Raw genomic sequence first — 25165 nt, forward strand, 5'->3', positions numbered from 1 at the left:
TCGGAGATGCTCCCCAGTAGGAGGGCCTGGACTGCATGCAGTCGTTGACCCACCTGTGGGGCTCCTGGAAGAGCCCCTTGGGAAGAGGTGTGTCTGTGAACATCACTGTCTAGCCACTGCCCAAACTGAAGTCTAGGAGACTGCCCACCTCACTTCAGTGGCTTCCCTTTGCTCTTGGGGTAAGGACTGAGTGCTTTCCCATGGTCCTCAGCACAGCAGAGTGAGGCCTATCTTTCTTCCCCTCCTCTTGGTTCTACTGCCCCTCTCCCTTTCTACTCATGTACCCGCTTACCTCCGGGCCTTTGCATGAGCTACGGCCTTTTCCTAAATTTCCAGCTCCCTCCCTATCCCATGTCCTCCTTGCTACCCAACTTTTACTCGTCCTTTAGGGCTTGGCTGGTGCCCTAAAGGACGAGAATTCAAGCCTGGGCCTGGGCTTAGAATCTCCTGCTAACTAAACAGGGTGCACCTGGCACGGAGCCGACAAGCTGGCTCCCAGGGTGAGGCGGGAGCAGGGTTCCAAGCCCAGGCCCTTGCCTCCTTTGCTGCCTGTATGGATTGGCTCCTCTGCCTACACATGTGGACCCTTGCTTCCTTCCTGCAGGCTCTAATTACATGTTCAGTAGCATGACTATTTCATTCATTTCTGCCTGATCCACTCAAATGACTGAACTCCCAACCCCCAAGGTCAATTTGAGTTTTTGCCCCTCAGGGCTGCTGGTGAAAACCATTTTCAGTTAGGCCTGGGAAGAGATCCTGTCGGTCTGGCCCTTCCCCTTGTGTGGACCCAGGGCTCAAGCCTTCCTACCCACCCTTCTCCCAGTGGGTCTTGGATAGGAGTGGAGAGTGGGGATACGGTGGGGATGGAACAGACGGTAGCATCAGGCATTCTCAGCTTGGTTTCCGAGCCCCTGGGACCTGTGTGGGGACGCTTTTGAGAGAGGGACAAGGTCTGCCCGTTGCCCTGTCTGTGTGTTTCCCCACCTCCCCACACCCTGCAGGTGTTCGTTTTGGGAATGAAACCTTGTCGAGGTACTCCCCCCATACTACTTCAGCATAGATTCTTTGTAGCCTCCTGCCTCTTCCTCACTCTGAGCTCCTGTGTCTCCAAGGGAGCTAGCCTGGCAGTCCAGTACCAGCTCCCTTCCATCAGGCTTCTGAGTCCCCCGACCCCTATCCTGTCCTCCAGTGCCACACCTTGACATTAGGCACAATGAAAGACTAGGTCACATTTCTTCCTTTTGGCTGAATGAGCTGACTCCCCGAGGAAGCTGTAAGATACCAAGAGCAAGGCTTCTTCCCTAATTCTTTGAGAAGCTGGTTCTAAGGAGAATTACAACAAGGGGTTAGGGAGGAAATGAACGTATTCTAGGATCACCTGCACTTTTAATACTTTATTTCACTGATTACTTACAACAACCTCGAGAGAGAGAGTTTCAGGAAGGTTTTGCAGATTGCCCAAGGTCACACAGCAGCAGAGCCAGGCTTGGGACTCAGCCCTCTGCTTTCCCACAACAAAGCATCTATTGTGCATGATGGTGTGTCTGGCTCACCGAGGCGGGGACCCAAGCATCGTATACCTTTCCTCGGTGGCTTCCTGGTCTATATGCCCACAGGGTGGGAGTGAGGAGCAAATGAAGCCATGGGCAAGGTGCTCAGGAAGTGACAGGATCTGGCATGAAGGATCTGGTTCCCCTCGTCTCAGCATTAAGGGATAGGGTTGGGGAGTGAACTGAGCCTCAGGGAGCCCCCACATGCCCATTCCCAACATTTTGTGTTGGGACAAGTGTCCCACACAAAACACAAGTGTCCCTTGTGTCTCAGAAACCATCACTGTGCACCCAGTGCCCACGTAACCCATGCTGTTACGCCCTTCCATACCGTAGATAATCCCGTAAGGCTCCCATACCCACATATCCAGATAATCTGCCTGTCCCTTCGCCATGGCCCAGGAGACCCAACTAGGCCCCTCCCTGCCCTGGTTCCAGCACCCTACCTGGTGTAGTCCATGATGGTGTTCAGCCTGTGTGCGATGGTCAGCACTGTGCAGGTCTCAAACTGTGTGCGGATGGTGGCCTGGATGAGGTCATCAGTCTCCAGGTCGATGGCGGCTGTGGCCTCATCTAAAACCAGGATTCGACTCTTGCGAAGCAGGGCTCTGGCCAGGCATACGAGCTGCCGCTGGCCCACACTGGGAGTAGGGAAAGCAAGGAAGTCTCCAGCTGGGTACCCCCAACCTGCCCCCCAGGCTTTACTCCCCAAGCTGTTTCTGTCTGCACTCCTTTTCATTAGCCTAGGGCTGGCTCTCTGTCTAACCTCTCCCATTTCTGCCTTAGCCCAGTACTCCTGGAACACAGAGTTGAGGTCTGGACACCACCGGGATAATGAGGGGCCTTGAGGGAGAGCCAGCACTTAACACTGTGAAATCCCCAGTCTGTTCTCTGGCACCCCCGGCTCCCTCTTTCTGTGCTTTCTTCCCTCTTCTCACTCTTTAGCATCACCATGTTTCTCTGTTTCCTCTATTAGTCATTTACACCTTAGTAATAACACACCGAAATGACTCCTGCTGTTTGCATACATCATGCTATCATGCTGAGCCTAGTATCACACAACTCAGCCATCTCCTGCCCCCATAGGGAATACAGATCAGGGCTCTACAGTGGGAACTCGGAAGGGGCAGGAAAAGAGGAGGATCTGGGCGGCTCCCCATGTCTGGTCACTGGAGAGGTGGAGGAGGGGTGAAATGCATATCTTCAACCCCTGCCTTGGAAGCCAGAGCTAATGAACAAAGCAAGGCGCTGTTCCCAACCACAGAGGCTACAGCACCCCCACACCCAAGGACAAATACCTCAGCCCTTCCCAAAGGGGTGAGTCACTCCAGCCCAAGTGGAGACCAGGCTCTCTTTCAGCCCATTCCCGAAACTAATGAAGGTTTTGGCAGCAGAATGAGCTGCCAGATAGAACTCAGGGCTGATTTATGGTGGGACTGGCACAGGATACAGGTCAGGCTTAAAGTGACTACAAGCTCAGGGAGGGAGGAGGGGAGTGGATTTCTGTCTCAGGTCCTGGTTGATGTGGGGATGGAGGGGTGATCTGGTGAGAGGTGCTGATGGCAAGCAGGGATCGGAGAATGGGCCAAAAAACAGCTATGGGGCATAGGGTCTGGTGGCCTAGGCTTGTCTGCCAGCCACTCTCAATGTGGTTGTGTAAGTGAGATCAAGGGACTGGACACATTCATTCTTACAGGGCTGACTGGGGAGGCGGGGGCATCCCACAGTGGCTATGATGCAGCAAGGAAAGGCTTGGGGCAAAAACTCCCACTTCCCTGAGTCCTTGCCCCACCCCTTGCTAGCTAAGTAGCTTTGGGCAAATAATTTTATACTTTGGAGCCTCATTTTTAGCCCACAGGACTGCAGTAAAGATTAAAGGAGATAGTGGAGGCCAACGTGCCTTGAACACTAAAGTTTTTCCAGTATTCATGTATGGATGTGAGAGTTGGACTATAAAGAAAGCTGAGCGCCGAAGAATTGATGCTTTTGAACTGTGGTGTTGGAAAAGACTCTTGAGAGTCCCTTGGACTGCAAGGAGATCCAACCAGTCCATCCTAAAGGAAATTAGTCCTGAATGTTCATTGGAAGGACTGATGTTGAAGCTGAAACTTCAGTACTTTGGCCACCTGATGCGAAGAGCTGACTCATTTGAAAAGACCCTGATGCTGGGGAAGATTGAAGGCAGGAGGAGAAGGGGATGACAGAGGATGAGATGGTTGGATGGCATCACTGACTCAATGGACATGAGTAAACTCTGGGAGTTGGTGATGGACAGGGAGGCCTGGCGTGCTGCGATTCCTGGGATCACTAAGAGTCGGACACGACTGAGCAATTGAACTGAACTAAACCGAAATGTACAAGTTTTTGTTTTTGTTTTGTCTGGAGAGAGTCCACTCAGGTATGGACTGAGTAGAATAATAAGAATAGCTACATTTCTCAGGAGTGTATCCACTCTAAGTGCTTTCCATTTCATCACAAAACCCATAAAACCGCCCCGTCCAAATGATGGCCACTAGCCACACATAACTGTGGACTACCTGAAATGTGGCAAATCTGAACCGAGATGTGCTGCTGCTGCTGCTGCTGCTAAGTCGCTTCAGTCGTGTCTGACTCTGTGCAACCCCACAGACGGCAGCCCACCGGGCTCCCCCGTCCCTGGGATTCTCCAGGCAAGAACACTGGAGTGGGTTGCCATTTCCTTCTCCAATGCATGAAAGTGAAACGTGAAAGTGCTATAAGTGTAAAAATACACACAGGATTTTATACTTAATATGAAAAAATGCAAGATATCCATAATAGCTTTTATATCAATTACATGTTGAAGTGATAATATTTTAAATATATTGGGCTAAATAAAATACATAATTCCAAAATTTATTTCATCCGTTTCTGTTTTCAGTGTTGCTGTTAGGCGGCATGGTGCTAAAGGAATGGAACTGTTGTCCCATACTCCTTTTAGAGTTAAGAAAACAAAGGCACAGAGAGGTTAAGCAACTTGCCTCAAACCACACAGCTAACACAGGCACATGTATCTCAAGCTTTTAGACTCAGTGAGAAGTGACTCTGACTCTCTCTGATATATGACCCAGTGGCTGGGAATATAAAATCTGGGGCTATAAGGAAGCAAAGAAAGGCCTGGAGACCTCACTTTGCCCACTTCTAAACCAGAGACAAAATTGCATCCAACTCGGAAAAAATAAAAGACTTCTCTAAAGTTCTATATGTTTCCTCTGGTCTTCTCAACAGGTTCGGTCCACAACCCCCTCATCAGGCTAAGCATAGCATTGACAACCTCACAAGAGAAAACTGACTGGGGCCTTGGAGTCTCCCAGACCCAGCTGAAAGCCCAGGCACGTCTTCTTCCAGCTGTGCGCCTTTGGCCCTAGCTCAGTCTCTCTGGGGCTTGTGTGAGGAGTCAGTGAGCAGCCTGGCACACAGCACGTGCTCAATACAATAGAGTGCCCCCTGAGTTCACATCACTAGGCCGCTCAAATATGACCTAAATCAAATCCCTTATGATTATACATGTGGCAAATAGAGTCAAGGGATTAGATCTGGTAGACAGAATGCCTGAAGAACTATGGACGGAAGTTAGTAACGTTGTACAGGAGGCAATGACCAAAACCATCCCCAAGAAAAGGAAACACAAAAAAAGGCAAAGTGGTTGTCTGAGGAGGCCGTACAAATAGCTGAGAAAAGAAGTGAAAGGTGAAGGACAAAGGGAAAGATACACTTTCTCACCCACCTAGAGCCAGGTACCCTGGAGTGTGAAGTCAGGTGGGCCTTAGGAAGCATCACTACAAACAAAGCTAGTGGTGGTGATGGAATTCCAGCCGAGCTATTTCAAATCCTAAAAGATGATGCTGTGAAAGTGCTGCACTCAACTTGCCAGCAAATTTGGAAAACTCAGCAGTGGCCACAGGACTGGAAAAGGTGTTTTCATTCCAATCCCAAAGAAAGGCAATGCCAAAGAATGCTCAAACTGTGGTACAGTTGCACTCATTTCACGTGCTAGCAAGGTAATGCTCAAAATCCTTCAAGCTAGGCTTCAACAGTATATGAACTGAGAAATTCCAGATGTACAAGCTGGATTTAGAAAAGGTAGAAGAACCAGAGATCAAATTGTCAACATTGCTTGGGTAATAGAAAATGCAAGGGAATTTTTTTAAAAAATCTACTTCTGCTTCATTGATTATGCTAAAGCCTTTAACTGTGTGGATCACAACAAACTGTGGAAAATTCTTAAAGAGATGGGAATACCAGATCACCTTACCTGTCTCTTGAGAAACCTATATGCAGGACAAGAAGCAACAGAACTGATCATGGAACAATGGACTGGTTCCAATTGAGAAAAGAGTATGTTAAGACTGTATATTGTCACCCTGCTTAATTTAATTTATATGCAGAGTACATCATGCAAAATGTTGGGCTGCATGACTCACAAGCTGGAATCAAGATTACCAGGAGAAATACCAACAACCTCAGATATGCATGTGATACCACTCTAATGGCAGAAAGTGAAGAGGGACTAAAGAGCCTCTTGTTGAAGGTGAAAGAGGAGAATGAAAAGCCTGGCTTAAAAATCAACATTCAAAAAATGAAGATCATGGCATCCAGTTCCATCACTTCATGGCAGATAGATGGGGAAAAAATGGAAATAGTGGCAGATTTTATTTTCTTGGGCTCCAAAATCACTGTAGATAGTGACTGCAGCCATGAAATTAAAAGATGCTTGTTCTTTGGAAGAAAAGCTATGACAAACCTAGACAGCATATTAAAAAGCAGAGACATCACTTTGCTGACAAAGGTCCATATAATCAAAGCTATGGTTTTTCCAGTAGTCATATACAGAGGTGAGAGTTGGACCCTAGATAAGGCTGAGTGCTGAAGAATTGATACTTTGGAATCCTGGTGCTGGAGAACACTCTTGAGTCCTTTGGACAGCAAGGAGACCAAACCAGTTAATCCTAAAGGAAATCAACCCTGAATAGTCACTGGAAGGACTGGTGGTGAAGCTGAAGCTCCAATACTTTGGCCACCTGATGTGAAGAGCCAACTTTCTGGAAAAGACCCTGATTCTGGGAAAGACTGAGGGCAGGAAGAGAAGGGGGCGACAGAGGATGAGATGGTTGGATGGCATCACTGACTCAATGGACATGAATTTGAGCAAATTCTTGGAGATAGTGAAGGACAGGGAAGCCTTATGTGCTGCAGTCAGTGGGGTTGCAAAGAGTCCCACACGATTTAGTGATTGAACCACAAGATGGGCGTGGGAGGGCAGGAGAGGGCTGGCCTGGTGTCATTTGATGCTAGATCCTCTAGTGCAGCGGAGTGCTATTCCTGACCCACCCACTCCAGGCTGTTACCTGAGATTCTCCCCACCCTCGGAGCACTGGAAGTCCAGGCCTGCGGGCTGGGAGCTCACAAATGTGTGCAGGTGAGACAGCTCCAAAGCTTGCCACATGTCTTCCTCTGAGTAACAGCCAAAGGGGTCCAGGTTCATGCGCAGGGTCCCCGAGAACAAGATGGGGTCCTGGGGACAAAGCAAGTCCTCAGAGGGAGGCAGCTCAGGCCCCATAGGGAGCCACGGGCCCCGAGGCCAGGGAACAAGAAAGGGATTGAGATGGCGGCATTTCCACTGTGTCCCCAACCCTCCAGGAGGGAGGCAATGGCCAAGGAGATAGAAAAATGCCTGTGGGGACGTGATAAACCTCAGCTTTGCCAACCCAAAGTCCTCTGCTAAAGTAGAAACCTTGAGCTGCTAATCTGACTCCAAAGTGTCCAGTCAGCAGAAAAATACTCCAGAGAAGCCAGAAAAAGTGAAACGTAATTCAGAGCTGTGAAACCAGGAGAGCAGGATAGAACACCTCTGGCGTGGGCCAATTGGAAGTCTGTGGTTCTGTTGGTCTAGGAGGTCAGAGGACAGGGTGATATTGAGCAGGATACATCTGTCCCTTCCAGACCCATGACAGGTGATCGCTCTGTGGCTCTGCTCCTGCTGTCCTGCTCCCCAGCTTCCCAGATAGAAGTCCCGGTCTTGAACCTCAAGCTACAGGACAAGTGTGGAGCCTGCCCCCAGGGTCACTGGTCAGTGTGACCAAACAAAGCCAGGCTGGTACCTGGGGGATGATGGTCAGCTTAGAACGCAGGTCATGGAGCCCGATGTCGGCCACGTTGAGGCCGTCAATGTAGATTTCACCCTCAGCCGCCTCCAGGATGCGGAACAGGCAGAGAGTCATGGACGATTTGCCAGCCCCAGTGCGGCCCACGATCCCCACCTGGAGGGGGTAGGAGGCTGTCAGGCAAAGGCTGGGGAGTTGGTGGGTCTGTCTCTAGGACTCCTTTGGGAGGCTAAGCAGACCCCTAGGCTGGGTACCTGCCATCCCACAGATCCACATTCCCCAGGCACAAACCCGCCCCACACGCACCTTCTCGCCACCATGCACTCGCAGACTCAGGTCCTTCAACACCAGCTCCAGGCCCGGCCGGTAGCGCACGGAATAATTTCGGAACTCCACCTCACCCTTCAGTGGCCAGGCCTGCTGGCGGACGGCTGCCCTCCACCACCCAGGGGGCCTGGTCACCAGGGGAGGACAGGTTCTGCATCAGGGGGACGTCTCTTCCCCAGCCCAGCCCTCTTCCATCTTCAGTCTGCCTCTCTTCCCAGGCCCCTGCCATCCTCACCTACCAGGGACCCTGGCAGGGAGCCCCTGGCGCTTGTGTGGCCCAACCTTGTGGTTCAATGACTCTATCCATCTGACATTATTCCCCACAGAACTTTGCCCTCCTCTACTCCCCTCATGCCCAAGATGCCTAAGTAGCCCCTTCCACATGCCCCCACTCCCCCTTTCATCATTCTTTATTACTGAGTGGCTACTCCATGACAGGTAGTGGGGTAGCCAAGGTAAACTAGACAGAGTCCTTGTCCCTGTGAGGCTCACATCCTAATCTAAGGAGGCATACAATTAACAAATAGGTAAGTCTATATAATGCCAGATGGTGATGAGTATGGAGAAGTGCCTGGTGTTGCTGTTCTGTACAGGGTGGTCAGGGAAGGCTTCCTGGAGGAGGTGATATTTAAATAAAGACCTGAAGGAAGTAAAGGAACAAGACAAGTAGATATCCAGGAGAAGGGCATGCCAGGCAGAGGAAACAGCAAGGATAAATACTTCCCAGTGTGCTCTGGAGCACAGTGACAAAGGTGAGAGGTAGGAGACAGGTAGTGGAAGACCCCACCATGTAGGGCTTTGCAGGGCAGTTTAAGGACTGTTTTTTTGTTTTGTTTTTTTTTACCTTGAGTAAGATGTAGGGCCATGCACAGAAGAATAATGTGATTTGGTATGTTTTTAAGGGATCTCTCTGCTGCTATTTGGGGAGGGAGAGGGTAGGATGTTTTGAAATGGGGGAGTCAGAGTGTCAGCAATCAAGAAACAAAGCAGCCAGTACAGATAATCTGCTCTCTTGCTGCTGCTGCTAAGTTGCCTCTGTCGTGTCCAACTCTGTGCAACCCCATAGACGGCAGCCCACCAGGCTCCTCTGTCCCTGGGATTCTCCAGGCAAGAATACTGGAGTGGGTTGCCATTTCCTTCTCCAATGCATGAAAGTGAAAAGTGAAAGTGAAGTCGCTCAATCGTGTCTGACTCTTCGAGATCCCATGAACTGTAGCCCACCAGGCTCCTCTGTCCATGGGATTTTCCAGGCAAGAGTATTGGAGTGGGTTGCCATGCTCTCTTGAGGAGGTATCAATGCGTAGCAGGATTGGGGGCAGAATTTTTGAGGCTGTGGAGAAAGGATCATGTATGTAGACAGGGGAAATTGTAATGCTAGGCATGAAGAGAGAGAATTTGAAGATCCCAGAGAATGGGGGGAGGAGGGGGTGATAAGAGAAGCCTGGAGAAGACAGGGACAGATGGGGGCCCCAGGGGCAGGAGAGGCCAGGTTAGGAGGAAAAGAGTGGGTGGGGGCTCAATGGGGGCTGACAGGGCAGGAGCTCAGGTCACAAAAGCCATGAAGTGCCTTCAAGAAGCAGCGAGGGGTATTTTGTCCAAATAATGCCGAGAGGTTGAGCTAGAGAAGAACAGCGAAGCGTCCTTATCTCTGGAACCAAGGAAGTCACTGCTGAGTGCACCCAGTGGAGTGATAGGGCCAGAAGCCAGGCTGCAGGAGGCAGACAGGCCACCAGCTGATGAGGCAGGGGGAGAGCACCTATTTTAAAGCTAGTTTCATGACAAAGGAGAGCAGAGAAATGGGATACAGGATACACAGGAAAGGGAGGGTTGGTTTGAGAGTCTAGAATGGAAGGTACAAGTGCATATTTTTGCATGTGGCTGGGAATCATCCAACAGAGGGAGCAAGATGGATGATGTAGCATGTAATTAAGGAAGTGAAGTCCTCGGGTGGCCATGCGAACAAGTAGAGGGAGTAGACTTTGAAACGAGAAGGGACATTTCCGTTAAAAGGGAAAAGGTGAAGGGACACAGGCAGGTTTGAAAGTCTAGAGGCAGGAAGGCTGAGGGAGTTCACATCTCATAACCTATTTCCTCATTGAACTGTTAGGCAAGGTCGATGGCTGAGCACAGGGAGTGGGAGCTTAAGGAAAGGGAATGGCCAAAACAAATCTTTCTGAAACTGGAAAAACATGCTTCTTGGAGAAGCAAGATGGGAATAGCCAGCAGTGGTGTGTGGTTATAAACTTGAAGTAAAATCAGTGGTTTTCTCCAGCAACATTTTAGCAGTCGAGCACCGACATGTAGAAGGTAGACAGATGGGCTCAACTGGAGAGAGATGACTGAGAGAGGAGGGTGAGGGAGTTGAGAGTGTTGGCACTGGTAAAGCACAGAATCCAGGCTAGATGAACTCATGGACCGAGGGACGGAGGTAGGTCCCCAGACCGGGGGTCCCAGGGAGGACAAAGTACTGGGACTGAGGAGGGCTTGGAACACGGGAGCTGTTATCTACGCATCAGGAATTGTCTTGTCCAACTCTGAATCCTCTATACCTCCTCACATAGACCTCTGGTTGACACTCTTTAAGGACTGAATGAAGAGCCACCTGAAGAGCTGGCCTAAGGGGATATAGGGATGGATGGTGGGCCATCAAGCACCCCTACCAGCTATCCTCAACTCTCCCTGCCCCAGGCTGATTCCGTACCCACCTCCATCTCTGTCTTGGAGTACTCCTTGACTCTCTCCACAGCCACAATATTAGACTCCAAGTCTGATATCGTTCGTATCATCCAGTTCAGAGCCAACGTCACCTAGCCAGAGGGACTGGGTCATAAGTGTGGCAATCTGTACTCCCTTGACATGGCTGTGGGAGGAGTTCAGACTCCTTCACTATGCTCCTATCCTAACTATGACCCAGGTGGGCCTGGGCAAACCCATAGCTATGCCACCTGGGGCTCTAATCACAACTGTACCTCAGGCAGTGACAATGGCCCCCCATCCCAGTGTGTCTCAAACAAAAGGCTCCCCATCCCAGTGTTTCTCAAACTTTAACATGCGCAAGAAAGATTTCCCAGGGAATCTTCTTAAAATGTAGCTTCTGATTCAGTAGGTTTGTGGTAGGACTAGAGAATCTACATTTCTAACAAGCTCACAGATGATGCAACTGGTCCTCAGACCACACTTCGTGAATCAAGAAGTCTTGATAGACACGCAAAAGCCAGAACCCCAGGCCTATTGGATCAGAATCTACAGTTTAAGATCTCCAGCTGATTCATGGGCATACTTAATAGTTTGAGAAGACTGACCTGTCTGGATTGTCCTTTATTTATCAAAACTCAAAGACTTGAGTCACCTGAGGCATTGCAAATATGATCTGCTTCACAAAAATTCCATTTGCAGTTGTTTAACCTTTTGACAGTATCAGCTGATATCAGGGTGACCTGCTCAGGCTCTAGTTACCTGCTCCAGGTACTTTCTCTGCAGGCTTGTGAAATAAGGTATAGTCTAGCTCTCCATGTCCCTGCCCCAGGACCCCTGTCAGGGTTGACCTCTAGATCTTGTGCAGGCACAGCAAATTTCTATTTGTCTCTTGGGGCCAAGCTCCAAGGTCTTTTCTCCAACACTCCCAGGTAGAGACCTCCTCTGGGCTCTTAACTTTTGTCCTTCCTCCACTAAGATCTGCACACCCCGAAGTATCATCCCCTGCTGGTGGGAGTGACTCTCTATGCTTGACTGGGAGCTCACAGTTTGGAGGATCAAAATCTGTGGCTGGTCCCCATTTTGGGTAGAGTGGGGTACTCAGGAGATGCTTATGAAACCTGGCCTCTGCCCCAGGGCAGCCCTACTCTGGGGCTGAGACCTCTGTGTACCTGTAGGGCATAGGACACAGACAGGCCCACCAGTCCTGGGCTCAGGCTGCTTCTTTCAGTCACAGCGAAGAGTGCAGCAAAGAGCACAACACAGTTGCCCACGAACTCCACTCGGATCCCCAGCCACCTGTAGAGATCAGGCAAGGAGGAAATGGGGCAGATGCAAGAAGGGGGCTGTTTAGGGGAAAGGAGGGGCTTGGACCCAGAACACCAGGGTCTCTCCTGCAGAGACCCTGGCGGAAACTCATGGAAGGAGCAGGGGCTGACGGAGTGGTTTCTGACCTATTGGAGGCAATGTAGGGGTAGCAGCTCTTCTGGTTGGTGTCCACCTTAGCATCATTGATGGTCTCAAAGTCCTGGCTGCGGCCGTAGGCCCGGATGACGCTGGAGCCAGTCACCGTCTCCGAAAAGTGAGAATAAATGGGCGAGCGGCTGACAGATTCCAGCCGCTTCAGCTGCCGTGAGGTAGCCACGTAGAACCGCTGACAGAGGTTGGAGAAAGAACTTAGAGTCAAGACCCTGGAATCCCAGCTCAGTCCTGCGTGTCCTCTGGGCCCGTCTGAGCCACCTCCCCATCTGTCCCACTGCCCCTCAGACCTCACTCCGTTCCCTCTCCCGAAAGAACCCAAGACTTGGGATCTTGATATGGCTCCACGAACTCCTCCCACTCTCTCCCCTCTGGTCAGCTCTGCTCAGTCTTTCGGCCACTTTGTCCACAAAGCCTTTCCTGATTCCCTCTCAGCTCCTGGCCACTCACTCTGCAGGCCTGAATTATCGCACTGACTTCATTTTGCCTCCCAAGTCAGTGACAATGCCTATCTCCACTTAGGGGCCTGGCAATGTGTTCATGCAATCAAAATTTTGCAACATTTGCAAAAATAAGATAATTTTGTTTTCTTTTTCTTAAAGAACCTCTCCCCACTCCACCCCCTCGGTTGTTTAAATGTCAGCCCCACAAAACCACAGTCTGCCTCCATCTTCCATCCTCTACCCTGTGGGCCCCAAGATGGCCAGGGCCATGCAGGATGTACAGCTGAAAGTCCCTGTCCCAGGACAGAGTGCAGCCCTGGTCACAGTCTTCACACACAGGCCTGAGCTTCAGCCACCTGTGGGTTACCTTCATCAACTGATTAACGGCAGGACAGGGGATCAGCAACACAAATGCCTTTTACAGTTAGCTGTATCTGAATATTCTCACTCATCTATGTTAAAAGCCATGTAAGTTTATAAGATAAGCATCATATGCATCATGTATCATATATGCATCATATGATATGGCCTGTAAGTTTAGATGGTACCTAAAAATAAGGGAAGGATAATGTGTCTTAAACTGTTGACAATATTTTAATAAAAAATAGCCAGGAGGAAGGAGTTCCAGGGCCAGTCATAATTTACAAGGATTTAATTTTATCCTATTGATAACTCTGTGAGGTGGGATCTATGATTCTATTTTACAGGTGAGGAAAATGAGTTTCACAAAGGTGTTTACTGAATCAAATCCAGCTGTGAAGGTGAAGGGGGTGTGCCCTCCCTACATCTGCCACAGGTGGCCCCCAAGACAGCCCGGCCCACACAACAGCCACGCTCACGCTAGGTCACGCCCACGCACTCAGGGCACACCTGGACAAAGAGGTAGAGCACAGCCAAAGGCAGGATGACCACAGCAAAGAGCGGCGTGCTGGCCACGATGACCACAAGGGTGGAGATGGAGTTGTAGAAGGAATTCAGCAGCATGAGGATGGTGGGAGCCAGAAGCTCATCAATGACGTAGATGTCCTTGGAGAAGCGGTTGAGGATGCGGCCTGAGGGCGTCGTATCAAAGAAGGACTGTGGCGAGCGCATCTTGTTGTGCAGCAGCGCCTGGTGAAGCAAGCGGGCAGCTTGGACACCACCCACCGCCATCGTGATAGCTGACAGCATCACCAGGAGCCCTGATGGAGGAGGCAGAGGGGCGCGTGTTCACCTGGGCCAGGTGCAGAATGCAGGGGCAAGTTCCAAGATGAGGGATCTCCTCAGTGAACTAGGCAGACTCAAAGGCAGGGCATAGCTAGGATGAGCCAGACAGGTCCAGAGGCAGGTAGACTGCTAGGGCGGGTCAGGGAGTCACTAGGGTCGTGACGGTGGAGAGAGATTCAGAGGCAAGGGCATGGTTTGGGGGACCCAGCAGCGCAGAGATGAGGAAGGGAACACTGGCGCCCCTTCTAAGTATCTCTGCAGGCTCACCTTGCAGAATTCCCAAGGCGGCGTAGACACCTAGTCTGTAGGAGGTGCTGTTCTGCTGGCTGTCCACCGCAGCCTCATCAGTCCAGGCACTGAGCCACACGTTGGCCCCAATAGCAGCTGCGCTTTGACCCCCATACAGCAGACAGATGACCAGAGCGGTCCAGAGTCCCACAGCCTTGGCGTAATCCAAGTACACGCTCAGCTTCACCTGTGTGGCCACAGCGGTCAAACGGGGGACTCCCATGAGCCCCAGGAGTGCTAGGGGCCTGCCAGCCTCTCCAGCCTTCCTCGCCCACCAGACTCACAGTGCCCAGCTCTGTCTTCTCCTCCTGGGTCAGCACATGGCTCGCCTTTGCCTCAGTTGCCGGCACGACCTTTTCTGCCGCACCCAGGCGCCTCCTGGGCACAGACCGACCCTGGCCCTCTCCTTCCGAGGACATGGCACTCAGCTGTCTGTGGAGGCAACGGGTCAGGCCCAGCGATGCGGCCTCCAGCACAACCACAGACAGAGCCCCAGCTGGAGCCCCGGGGAGTGTCAGCGAGAACACCCACCTGCCCCACTCCCCAGCAGGGCATGGGGGCCCTGCCACCGTCTCCCAGGGGTGGACAATCCTCAGGAGCTTACCTCATAAACTGCTTCTGGACCTCGTACGTCACGGGCTCATTATCTGTCAGGTCGGTGTGATTGCTGAGCGTGTCTTCAATCATCAACACCTCCTCATCCTCTTTGTCCTCCAAGGCTGCAGTGGGGAGGCAGAAAGGAGAGGTTGGCAAGCTCACCCTGCAAGGCCCTGCTATCCCCTAGTCCCACTCCAATGAAGAGGCCTGAATGGATAAGCAAAAGGGAAAGATGAGAGGGACTGAGAGGGCAGCAAGAACAACAATAAAAATAAATGACCAATTTTGTGTTGAGAGAAAAAAGAGGCAGCAAGAAAGACTTATGTTAGACAGGAAGAAAAGCTTCCCATCAGGGACTGTGTAGAAGAGGATTCAAATATAAGGGTCAGGAGCTTGGGCTCTGGAGTCAGCCTGGCTGAGCTTAAATCCCACTTCCTCACCACATGACTTTAGGCGGGCATGTAAAGTGGGGATAATAATAGTACCTACTTCATCGTGTCATTGTGAGGATTAAAGGAAAGAATGTGTGTCAAGATCTTGTAACAGGCACAGCCCTTAGTAAATGCTCAAGACAGGTTAACTGCATATACAGAAGTAGACAAGAAAGCCCAGGAGAAGGTCTGAGAGCCAGCCCGGAGCCTGAGGTTGAAGAGCCAGGACTGAACAACAAGGGGGTCTCAGTGTCTCAATATGCTCCATGAGAAGGGTCTCAGTAGTACTATCAACAGTGCTGTCTCACCACTGCTGGAATAGTGCCTGGACAAAGTTAGCTGCTCAATAAATAAATATTTGTTGATAAATAAATGACTTTTCTAAGCACTTCCATAGTCAAAGGTATGGTTTTTCCAGTAGTCATGTATGGGTGTGAGAGTTGGACCATAAAGAAGGCTGAGCGCCAAAGAATTGATGCTTTTGAATTGTGGTGTTGAAGAAAACTCTTGAGAGTCCCTTGAATTGCAAGGAGGTCAAACAAGTCAATCCTAAAGGAAATCAGTCCTGAATATTCACTGGAAGGACTGATGTTGAAGCTGAAGCTCCAATACTTTGGCCACCTGATGCAAAGAGCTGACTCATTGGAAAAGACCATGATGCCGGGAAAGATTGAAGGCAGGAGGAGAAGGGGACAATACTGGATGAGATGGTTGGATGGCATCACTGACTCAATGGACATGGGTTTGAGCAAGCTCTGGGAGATGGTAAAGGACAGGGAAGCCTGGCTGCAGTCCTTGGGGTCACAAAGAGTTGGACAGGACTGAGCGACTTCACAACAAAAAGCACTTGCATATTTACTAAACAATTCATTTGTAAAACAGCCTTGCTGTACAAGCTGGGCCTGGGCCCATGGGCCCTTTTGACATAGGAAGACTGAGGGAAGAGAAGGAGGAGGAGGGACTCAACTTCATCCAGTTTACTTTCCCTCTTGCTGATGTCTGACATCACACGGATGATCCAAGTACTCCAGAACCTCCCTGCATAACACCGGTGCTGTCCAGAGATGCTCAGATGCCCCAGGACAGGGGAGACGCAGGGAAGGAAGAGGAATATGAAGAGCCAAGAATGGCAGATACCTAGCCTGTTGTTGGCTTCCTGGTGCTCCTTGTCCTCATCAGGTGCATAGTTGCGGAGGAAGTTGGCAAAGGAGCCATCCCGCTGCAGCAGGGCCGAGTAGGTACCCATCTCAGACACATGCCCGTCAGATAGCACTATGACAAAGTCCGTCTGGGGCAGGAAGCTGATGCCATGCGTCACTAGCACCCGGGTCTGGGGAGAAGGCAGCAGGCTATCATGCCTACTGCCCTCAGCACACACCCTTGGCACAGTGCAGGGCCACGGAGCAAGCATGAGGTGCTTGGGTGCCAGCAGCATGAGCAGGCACATTAGGGACTCAACCTACGCTCTCCAAAGGCAACTCAGTGCCCGAGGGGCATTGCCTACCCCTGCCCCAGGTTTCCCCAGTTGCCCAGCCTGTTCCTTAGGTACTCCATAAGTCCAGGTCTCACCAAACCCCTTGGCCTCCCACCAGTCCTCTCCTGTGGCCTTAGACTTCAGTTTAGCCCGCTTAGCCTCTGGGAGCCTCACCTTTCCTGCCAGCACACCTTCTGGCCCAATGACTTGGTCAAAGATATGTTTGGCCACATGCGAGTCCACGGCTGACAGCGGGTCATCCAGCAAAAAAATGTCGGCATCACTATAAACAGCTCGGGCCACGCTGACACGCTGACGCTGGCCCCCAGACAGGTTAATGCCCTGAGGGAGAAGGGAGGTGAGAAGTGTGTATTGGGTGGAAGGGGACACAAGGGGAACAAACGCCCTGTCTATTATCATTCAGCAAGGCAGACCTCTAAATTCACATTTCATTTGCCTGGTCCTGTCCCTGGGAGGCTCTAAGGTCATGGATGAAGGGGTGGTGGCTCTCAGAGTACCCCCAGAGCAGGTGAGGACAACTTGCTCCCTGCCCAGCTGGTTTCCCTACCTTCCACCGTCTTACTCTGCTACTGCTAAGTCGCTTCAGTCGCGTCCAATTCTGTGTGACCCCATAGACGGCAGCCCACCAGGCTCCCCGTCCCTGGGATTCTCCAGGCAAGAGCACTGGAGTGGGTTGCCATTTCCTTCTCCATCTTACTCTAGGAGGCTGGAAATCCCCGGGAGGTAATAGACCTTTCAGTCTCCCATCGCCGATACGGTCTGCAGGTGACTCTCGTAACAATTGTCGCTTCTGGTCCTCATGTCAGTCTTTCCAGGGAGGTATCACTAGCCCCACTTTCTAGATGAAGAAACTAGAGCCCAAGATGTTAATGACTTCATCCAAAGTCCAAACTATTAAGGGCAAAAGCAAGAATGGAAACCCAGCAGCCACCCCAGAGTTCATCAATGCTGAGATCATTCACATACCAGAGGGAAAGTAAGATCACTCTTAAACCCATTATGCAGAAACTCAGACATGTAGCAGCAAGGCAGACCCCAGAGGGCAGACCCCAGAGGTACACCTTGCTTTCCTGCCACCAGCTTTCCTCATTCCCTCCAGAACAGGTTCAGCTCTTTAGGGGTACCCTGAGAAACTGACCCCTGGGGACAGCAAATGTGAGGTGGGAGCTGCAGCTGCTGAGAAATGAGGGGTGCATGGCAGCTACAGTGACTGAGACGTGAATATGTCTGCATTCGACCAGCCAGGCTTCCTTCAGTGCTACTATGTTCTGGGCACCAAATTAGGCTTGTGAGGTCGGTGTGGGTCCAGGAGAGACGGGAAGGAGGAGTTAGATTGTAGATGGGGAGGTCTGCTCTGGGTTCCTATAATCTCAGACTCCTTCTTAAAAGTTTCTCATCCCCACTTCCAGGCTCAGGCCCAAATCACTTCCCCAGACCAACATGAGAGCCTCCCCACTGGTTCCTGTGCCTCTGGGCCCCTTCACACTGCAGCCAGGGCAGCTTTTCAAAATGAGATTCATGTCCTTGCTTAAAACTCTTCACTGACAAATTGAACATCAAAATAAAAAATGATGGTAATGGATTATAATCCACCGAATCACATAAGCAAACATGAGCCCACAGCGATAGAAAGAAACTAAAGAATAAGTAAAAAGGGAGGAGAGGAAAGCTCTTTCTTAGAGTAAAATGCCAACTAATAATCATAGAAAGAATGGAGTTACAAAATCAACATTTGGTCCACATCATAGTAACATTGACTCAGGCAAAAATCAATGAAGGTTATAAAATGAAATCATCAATGGACGATATCATCTCAAGCAAGAGATCAAAGTTAACATTAGTCAGTAAGACAAGAACTGACATCATGTGCCTCCTGACATGACGCACCAAGGATACATTACTTCTCTGGTTCCCCATCCCCCTGCAAAAAAAAAAAAAACTAATTGTGTTCAAATTGAGAAACTTTTTGCCAAACACCTGGCCTGTACTCTTCTAAAGTGTTGATATTCTAAAAGACAGACTGGGACTTTCCTGGTGGTCTACTGGTTAAGAATTTGCTTTCCAATGCAGAGGATGCAGGTTCAAACCCTGGTTGGGGAACTAAGACCCCACATGCTGTGGAGCAACTAAGCCCTCACACTGTAACTACTGAGCCTGCCCACTTCAACTCGAGAGCCTACGTGCCACAGACTACAGAGCCCGCATGCTCTGGAGCCTGTGTGCCACAACTAGAGAGAAGCCTGCATGGCGCAAGGAAGAGCCCAAAGAAAGAGCTCTTATGCCGCAACAAAGATCCTGCATGATGCAACCAAGGCCCCACACAGCCAAAAATAAATACATAAATATTTAAAAATAAAATAAAAGACAGAGACTGAGAAGTTATCCAGATTGACAGAGAATGAAGAGATATGACAACTAAAGGCAACTCATGATCCTGGACTGAATTCTAGACAGGAAAGAAAACAACTAAAAAAGACATTACTGGGATAAATGATGACATTTCAAAAGTCAGGCAGTGGTTTTTAGATAGTAACATTGTATTAGTGATAAATTTCTTGATTTTGATGACTTAACCATAGATCCGTAAGAGAATGTCTTTGTTTTGAAGGAATATACATTGAAATCTTTAGTATCTAAAAAAAGAGGTGAAACTCTAAAACTCTTAGAAGAAAACACAGGAAAAAAGTTTCATGACATTGGACTTGGCAATGACTTTATGAATATAACATCAAAAGCACAAGCAACAACAGTAAAAATAGAAAAACTGGTCACATTAAAACTGAAACCTTCAGTGCAATCAAAGGACACAATCAGCAAAGTGAAAAGGCAGCCTTCAGACCAGAAAACAATATTTGCAACTCATATATCTGATAGGGGGTTACCATCTAGTATATATAAAGAACTCCTACAATTCAACAACAAAAAACTAAACAACTTGATTAAAATGTGGGCAAAGGACTTTACTAGACGTTTCTCCAAGGAAGATATACAAACTGCCAACAAACACATGTAAAGGTGTTTTTAACATTACTTTTACTTACCTAACCATTCAATATCACAGTAATCCAAGTCTATGCCCCAACCCGTAACGCTGAAGAAGCTGAAGTTGAATGGTTCTATGAAGACCTACAAGACCTTTTAGAACTAACACCCAAAAAAGATGTCCTTTTCATTATAGGGGACTGGAATGCAAAAGTAGGAAGTCAAGAAACACCTGGAGTAACAGGCAAATTTGGCCTTGGAATATGGAATGAAGCAGGGCAAAGGCTAATAGAGTTTTGTCAAGAAAATGCACTGGTCATAACAAACACCCTCTTCCAACAACACAAGAGAAGACTCTATACATGGACATCACCAGATGGTCAACACTGAAATCAGATTGATTATATTCTTTGCAGCCAAAGATGGAGAAGCTCTATACAGTCAGCAAAAACAAGACCAGGAGCTGACTGTGGCTCAGATCATGAACTCCTTATTGCCAAATTCAGACTTAAATTGAAGAAAGTAGGGAAAACCACTAGACCATTCAGGTATGACCTAAATCAAATCCCTTATGATTATACAGTGGAAGTGAGAAATAGATTTAAGGGCCTAGATCTGATAGAGTGCCTGATGAACTATGGAATGAGGTTCGTGACATTGTACAGGAGACAGGGGTCAAGACCATTCCCATAGAAAAGAAATGCAAAAAAGCAAAATGGCTGTCTGGGGAGGCCTTACAAATAGCTGTGAAAAGAAGAGAAGCGAAAAGCAAAGGAGAAAAGGAAAGATATAAGCATCTGAATGCAGAGTTCCAAAGAATAGCAAGAAGAGATAAGAAAGCCTTCCTCAGCGATCAATGCAAAGAAATAGAGGAAAACAACAGAATGGGAAAGACTAGGGATCTCTTCAAGAAAATCAGAGATACCAAAGGAACATTTCATGCAAAGATGAGCTCGATAAAGGACAGAAATGGTATGGACCTAACAGAAGCAGAAGATATTAAGAAGAGATGGCAAGAATACACAGAAGAACTGTACAAAAAAGATCTTCATGACCCAGATAATCATGATTATGTGATCACTGACCTAGAGCCAGACATCCTGGAATGTGAAGTCAAGTGGGCCTTAGAAAGCATCACTACAAACAAAGCTAGTGGAGGTGATGGAATTCCAGTTGAGCTATTTCAAATCCTGGAAGATGATGCTGTGGAAGTGCTGCACTCAATATGCCAGCAAATTTGGAAAACTCAGCAGTGGCCACAGGACTGGAAAAGGTCAGTTTTCATTCTAATCCCAAAGAAAGGCAATGCCAAAGAATGCTCAAACTACTACACAATTGCACTCATCTCACACGCTAGTAAAGTAATGCTCAAAATTCTCCAAGCCAGGCTTCAGCAATATGTGAACCGTGAACTTCCTGATGTTCAAGCTGGTTTTAGAAAAGGCAGAGGAACCAGAGATCAAATTGCCAACATCCTCTGGATCAAGGAAAAAGCAAGAGAGTTCCAGAAAAACATCTATTTCTGCTTTATTGACTATGCCAAAGCCTTTGACTGTGTGGATCACAATAAACTGTGGAAAATTCTTCAAGAGATGGGAATACCAGACCACCTGATCTGCCTCTTGAGAAATCTGTACGCAGGTCAGGAAGCAACAGTTAGAACTGGGCATGGAACAACAGACTGGTTCCAAATAGGAAAAGGAGTTTGTCAAGGCTGTATATCATCACCCTGTTTATTTAACTTATATGCAGAGTACATCATGAGAAATGCTGGACTGGAAGAAACACAAGCTGGAATCAAGATTGCCAGGAGAAATATCAATAACCTCAGATATGCAGATGACACCACCCTTATGGCAGAAAGTGAAGAGGAACTCAAAAGCCTCTTGATGAAAGTGAAAGTGGAGAGTGAAAAAGTTGGCTTAAAGCTCAATATTCAGAAAACGAAGATCATGGCATCCAGTCCCACCACTTCATGGGAAATAGATGGGGAAACAGTGGAAACAGTGTCAGACTTTATTTTTCTGGGCTCCAAAATCACTACAGATGGTGACTGCAGCCATGAAATTAAAGGACGCTTACTCCTTGGAAGGAAAGCTATGACCAACCTAGATAGCATATTCAAAAGCAGAGACATTACGTTGCCAACAAAGGTCCGTCTAGTCAAAGCTATGGTTTTTCCTGTGGTCATGTATGGATGTGAGAGTTGGACTGTGAAGAAGGCTGAGCGCCGAAGAATTGATGCTTTTGAACTGTGGTGTTGTAGAATACTCTTGAGAGTCCCTTGGACTTCAAGGAGATCCAACCAGTCCATTCTGAAGATCAGCCCTGGGATTTCTTTGGAGGGACTGATGCTGAAGCTGAAACTCCAGTACTTTGGCCACCTCATGCAAAGAGTTGACTCATTGGAAAAGACTCTGATGCTGGGAGGGATTGGGGGCAAGAGGAGAAGGGGACGACAGAGGATGAGATGGCTGGATGGCATCACTGACTCAATGGATGTGAGCCTCAGTGAACTCCGGGAGTTGGTGATGGGCAGGGAGGCCTGGCGTGCTGCGATTCATGGGGTTGCAGTCGGACACGACTGAGCGACTGATCTGATCTGATCTGATACTTATATTACTTTACTTATGTAAAGGTGTTTCAACATTACTAATGACTGGGAAATGCAAATTGAAATGTCAATGAAATATCACCTCACATCCATTAGAATGGTTATTATCAAAAAACAAAACCAAAAAAACAAACAACCACCCCAGAAAACAAGTGTCTTCCAGGATGTGTGCAAGTTGTACCCTTTGTGCACTGTTGGTGGGAATGTAACACGGTGCAGCCATCATGGAAAACAGCATGGCAGCTCCTCAAAGAATAAAATATAGAATTGATTTACAAATTCCACTTTAGGGTATCTAGGGTCTTAAAAAGACCTTTGCCCACCCACGTTCATAGTAGTATTAGTCACAATCTATGAAACGTGGAAGCAACCCAAGTGTCCATTGAGGGGTGAATGGATAAGTAAAAGCTGTTGTTTAATGGGTACAGAGTTTTAGTTTTGTAAGATAAAAAGAGTTCTGGAGATTGGTTGCACAACAGTGTGAATGAACTTAACATTACTGATCTTTATACTTCTAAAGATTTTTAAGTTAAAGATTTATGTTATGGGGACTTCCTTCATAGTGCAGTGGTTAAGAATCTGCCTTCCAATGCAGGGGACAGGAGTTCAACCCTTGCTTGGTCGGGGAACTAAGAGCCCACATGCCATGGGGCAACCAAGCCCTTATGCCACAACTACTGCCAGCACACTCTAGAGCCCGTGCACCGCGACTGAAGAAGCCTTCCACCACAGCAAGACCCAGCACAGCCAAACACGATTTATGTTATGTATATTTCACAGCAGCCAAAAATTAATAAATTAATACAAAAATAAAAACTTGCATTGATATCCCATGGTTTTTAGGGGAAAGATCAAAACCTTGACTAAAGTCATCAAAGTTCTACGTAATTACCCTGCATCTTTTGCACCCTGCTAACCTCCAGTCACACCAAATTGCATCGAATGCCCTCCATCCTTAACCCTAACACTAACCCTCAAAGAAGCAACAGTTAGAACCGGACATGGAACAACGGACTGGTTCCAAATTGGGAAAGGCGTACGTCAAGGCTGTATATTGTCACCCTGTTCATTTAACTTATATGCAGAGTACATCATGTGAAATGCCGGGCTGGATGAAGCACAAGCTGGAATCAAGATTGCCAGGAGAAATATCAATAACCTCAGATATGCAGATGACACCACCCTTATGGCAGAAAGTGAAGAACTGAAGAGCCTCTTGATGAAAGTGAAAGAGGAGAGGAAAAAGCTGGCTTAAAAACTCAACATTCAAAAAACTAAGATAATGGCATCCAGTCGCACCACTTCATGGCAAATAGATGGAGAAACAGGGGAAACAGTGTCAGACTTTATTTTCTTGGGCTCCAAAGTCACTGCAGATGGTGACTGCAGCCATGAAATCAAAAGATGCTTGCTCCTTGAAGGAAAAGTTATGACCAACCTAGGTACCATATTAAAAAGCAGAGGCATTTCTTTGCCAACAAAGGTCCATCTAGTCAAAGCTATGGTTTTTCCAGTAGTCATGTATGGATGTGAGAACTGGACTATAAAGAAAACTGAGCTCCGAAGAATTGATGCTTTGAACTGTGGTGTTGGAGAAGACTCTTGAGAGTCCCTTGGACTGCAAGGAGATCAAACCAGTCCATCCTAAAGAAAATCAGTCCTGAATATTCATTAGAAGGACTGATGTTGAAGCTGAAGCTCCAATATTTTGGCCGCCTGATGTGAAGAACGGACTCATTGGAAAAGACCCTGATGCTGGGGAAAGATTGAAAGCAGGAGGAGAAGGGGACAACAGAGGATGAGATGGTTGGATGGCATCACTCAGTTGATGGACATGCATTTGAACAAGCTCTGGGAGTTGGTGATGGACAGGGAAGCCTGGCATGCTGTCATGGGGTCGCAAAGAGTTGGACACGACTGAGTGACAGAACTGAAGTGAACTGAACCCTTAGAGGTTTTCCATCACCCTTGGTAAAAGCTGTAGACCTTAAGGTAGACTTAAGGCCCTATGTCTGCTTCCTGGACACCTCACTGACTTCATTTCCTCCTCCTCATCCCTGCTCATTTCATTCCAGCCACACTGTTCTTCTCGCTGGTCCTTAAATGCCCCAATCACACTCCTGCCTCAGAGCCTTTGCACTTACTGCTCTCTCTGCCTCAGATGTCCCAGACAGGGCTTCATGTTCCCAGATACAGACCACTCCTTTGTTCAAGTCTCCAATTCTCAGTGAAGCTTTCACAAAGCATACTGATAATACAACCTTGTACATCCTTTCCTCTTAGCATTCACCTAATATTATATATTTTACTGATTTATCTTGCTAACATCTCTTTCTCCACTAGAATGTAAGCTATATGAGGGCAGAGATTTTAGTCTGGTGTATTTACTAATGTATGGGCTGCCCGTGTGGTGCTAGTGGTAAAGAACCCACCTGCAATGCAGGAGACATAAGAGATGTGGGTTTGATTCCTCGGTCAGGAAGATCCCCTGGAAAAGGGCATGGCAACACACTCCAGCATTCTTACCTAGAGAATCTCATGGACAGAGGAGCCTGGAGGAAATCAGTCCATGAGGTCACAAGGAGCTGTACACGACTGAAGTGACTCAGCACGCACACACATTTACTAATATATAATATTGCCTGGCATATAGTAGGTATGTCATAAAATCTGATGAATGATAAGAGCTTCTTCCTTACCTGTTAAGATTCAGCTCAAAAGTGATGCTTTTCCTTATGCAGACCACCTCTTTACTCATTCCCAGTACCTTGAACAGGCCTTTAGCCTGGGCTCCAGGACATTCTACAGCCCCTACCTGTTTACAAGTCAGCTTCCCCCAGTAGTAGATCTGCTCTACCAGTGCCTTGCACAGAGTCAGGCATAACATCATTCATAGATGAATATGTGAATGAATGAATGCATATTTGGATCTTAGCT

The 25165-nt window shown here is 48.3% G+C and overlaps 1 protein-coding gene across 1 annotated transcript in view; it reads right to left on the reverse strand.

Annotated features, from left to right (window-relative positions):
• ABCC3 (ATP binding cassette subfamily C member 3) overlaps nucleotides 1-25165 on the reverse strand; it is a 48026-nt gene that overhangs the window by 1185 nt on the left and 21676 nt on the right. Inside the window, 14 exon segments of the mRNA NM_001192756.3 lie at nucleotides 1997-2191; nucleotides 6917-7083; nucleotides 7670-7828; nucleotides 7979-8086; nucleotides 8088-8126; nucleotides 10705-10806; nucleotides 11866-11992; nucleotides 12148-12347; nucleotides 13486-13796; nucleotides 14089-14296; nucleotides 14394-14541; nucleotides 14714-14828; nucleotides 16275-16467; nucleotides 16786-16953. Of these exon segments, the coding sequence (NP_001179685.3) occupies nucleotides 1997-2191; nucleotides 6917-7083; nucleotides 7670-7828; nucleotides 7979-8086; nucleotides 8088-8126; nucleotides 10705-10806; nucleotides 11866-11992; nucleotides 12148-12347; nucleotides 13486-13796; nucleotides 14089-14296; nucleotides 14394-14541; nucleotides 14714-14828; nucleotides 16275-16467; nucleotides 16786-16953 (2240 nt within the window).

The sequence above is a fragment of the Bos taurus genome, chromosome 19, assembly GCF_002263795.3.
Source record: "Bos taurus isolate L1 Dominette 01449 registration number 42190680 breed Hereford chromosome 19, ARS-UCD2.0, whole genome shotgun sequence".
Lineage (NCBI taxonomy): Eukaryota > Metazoa > Chordata > Mammalia > Artiodactyla > Bovidae > Bos > Bos taurus.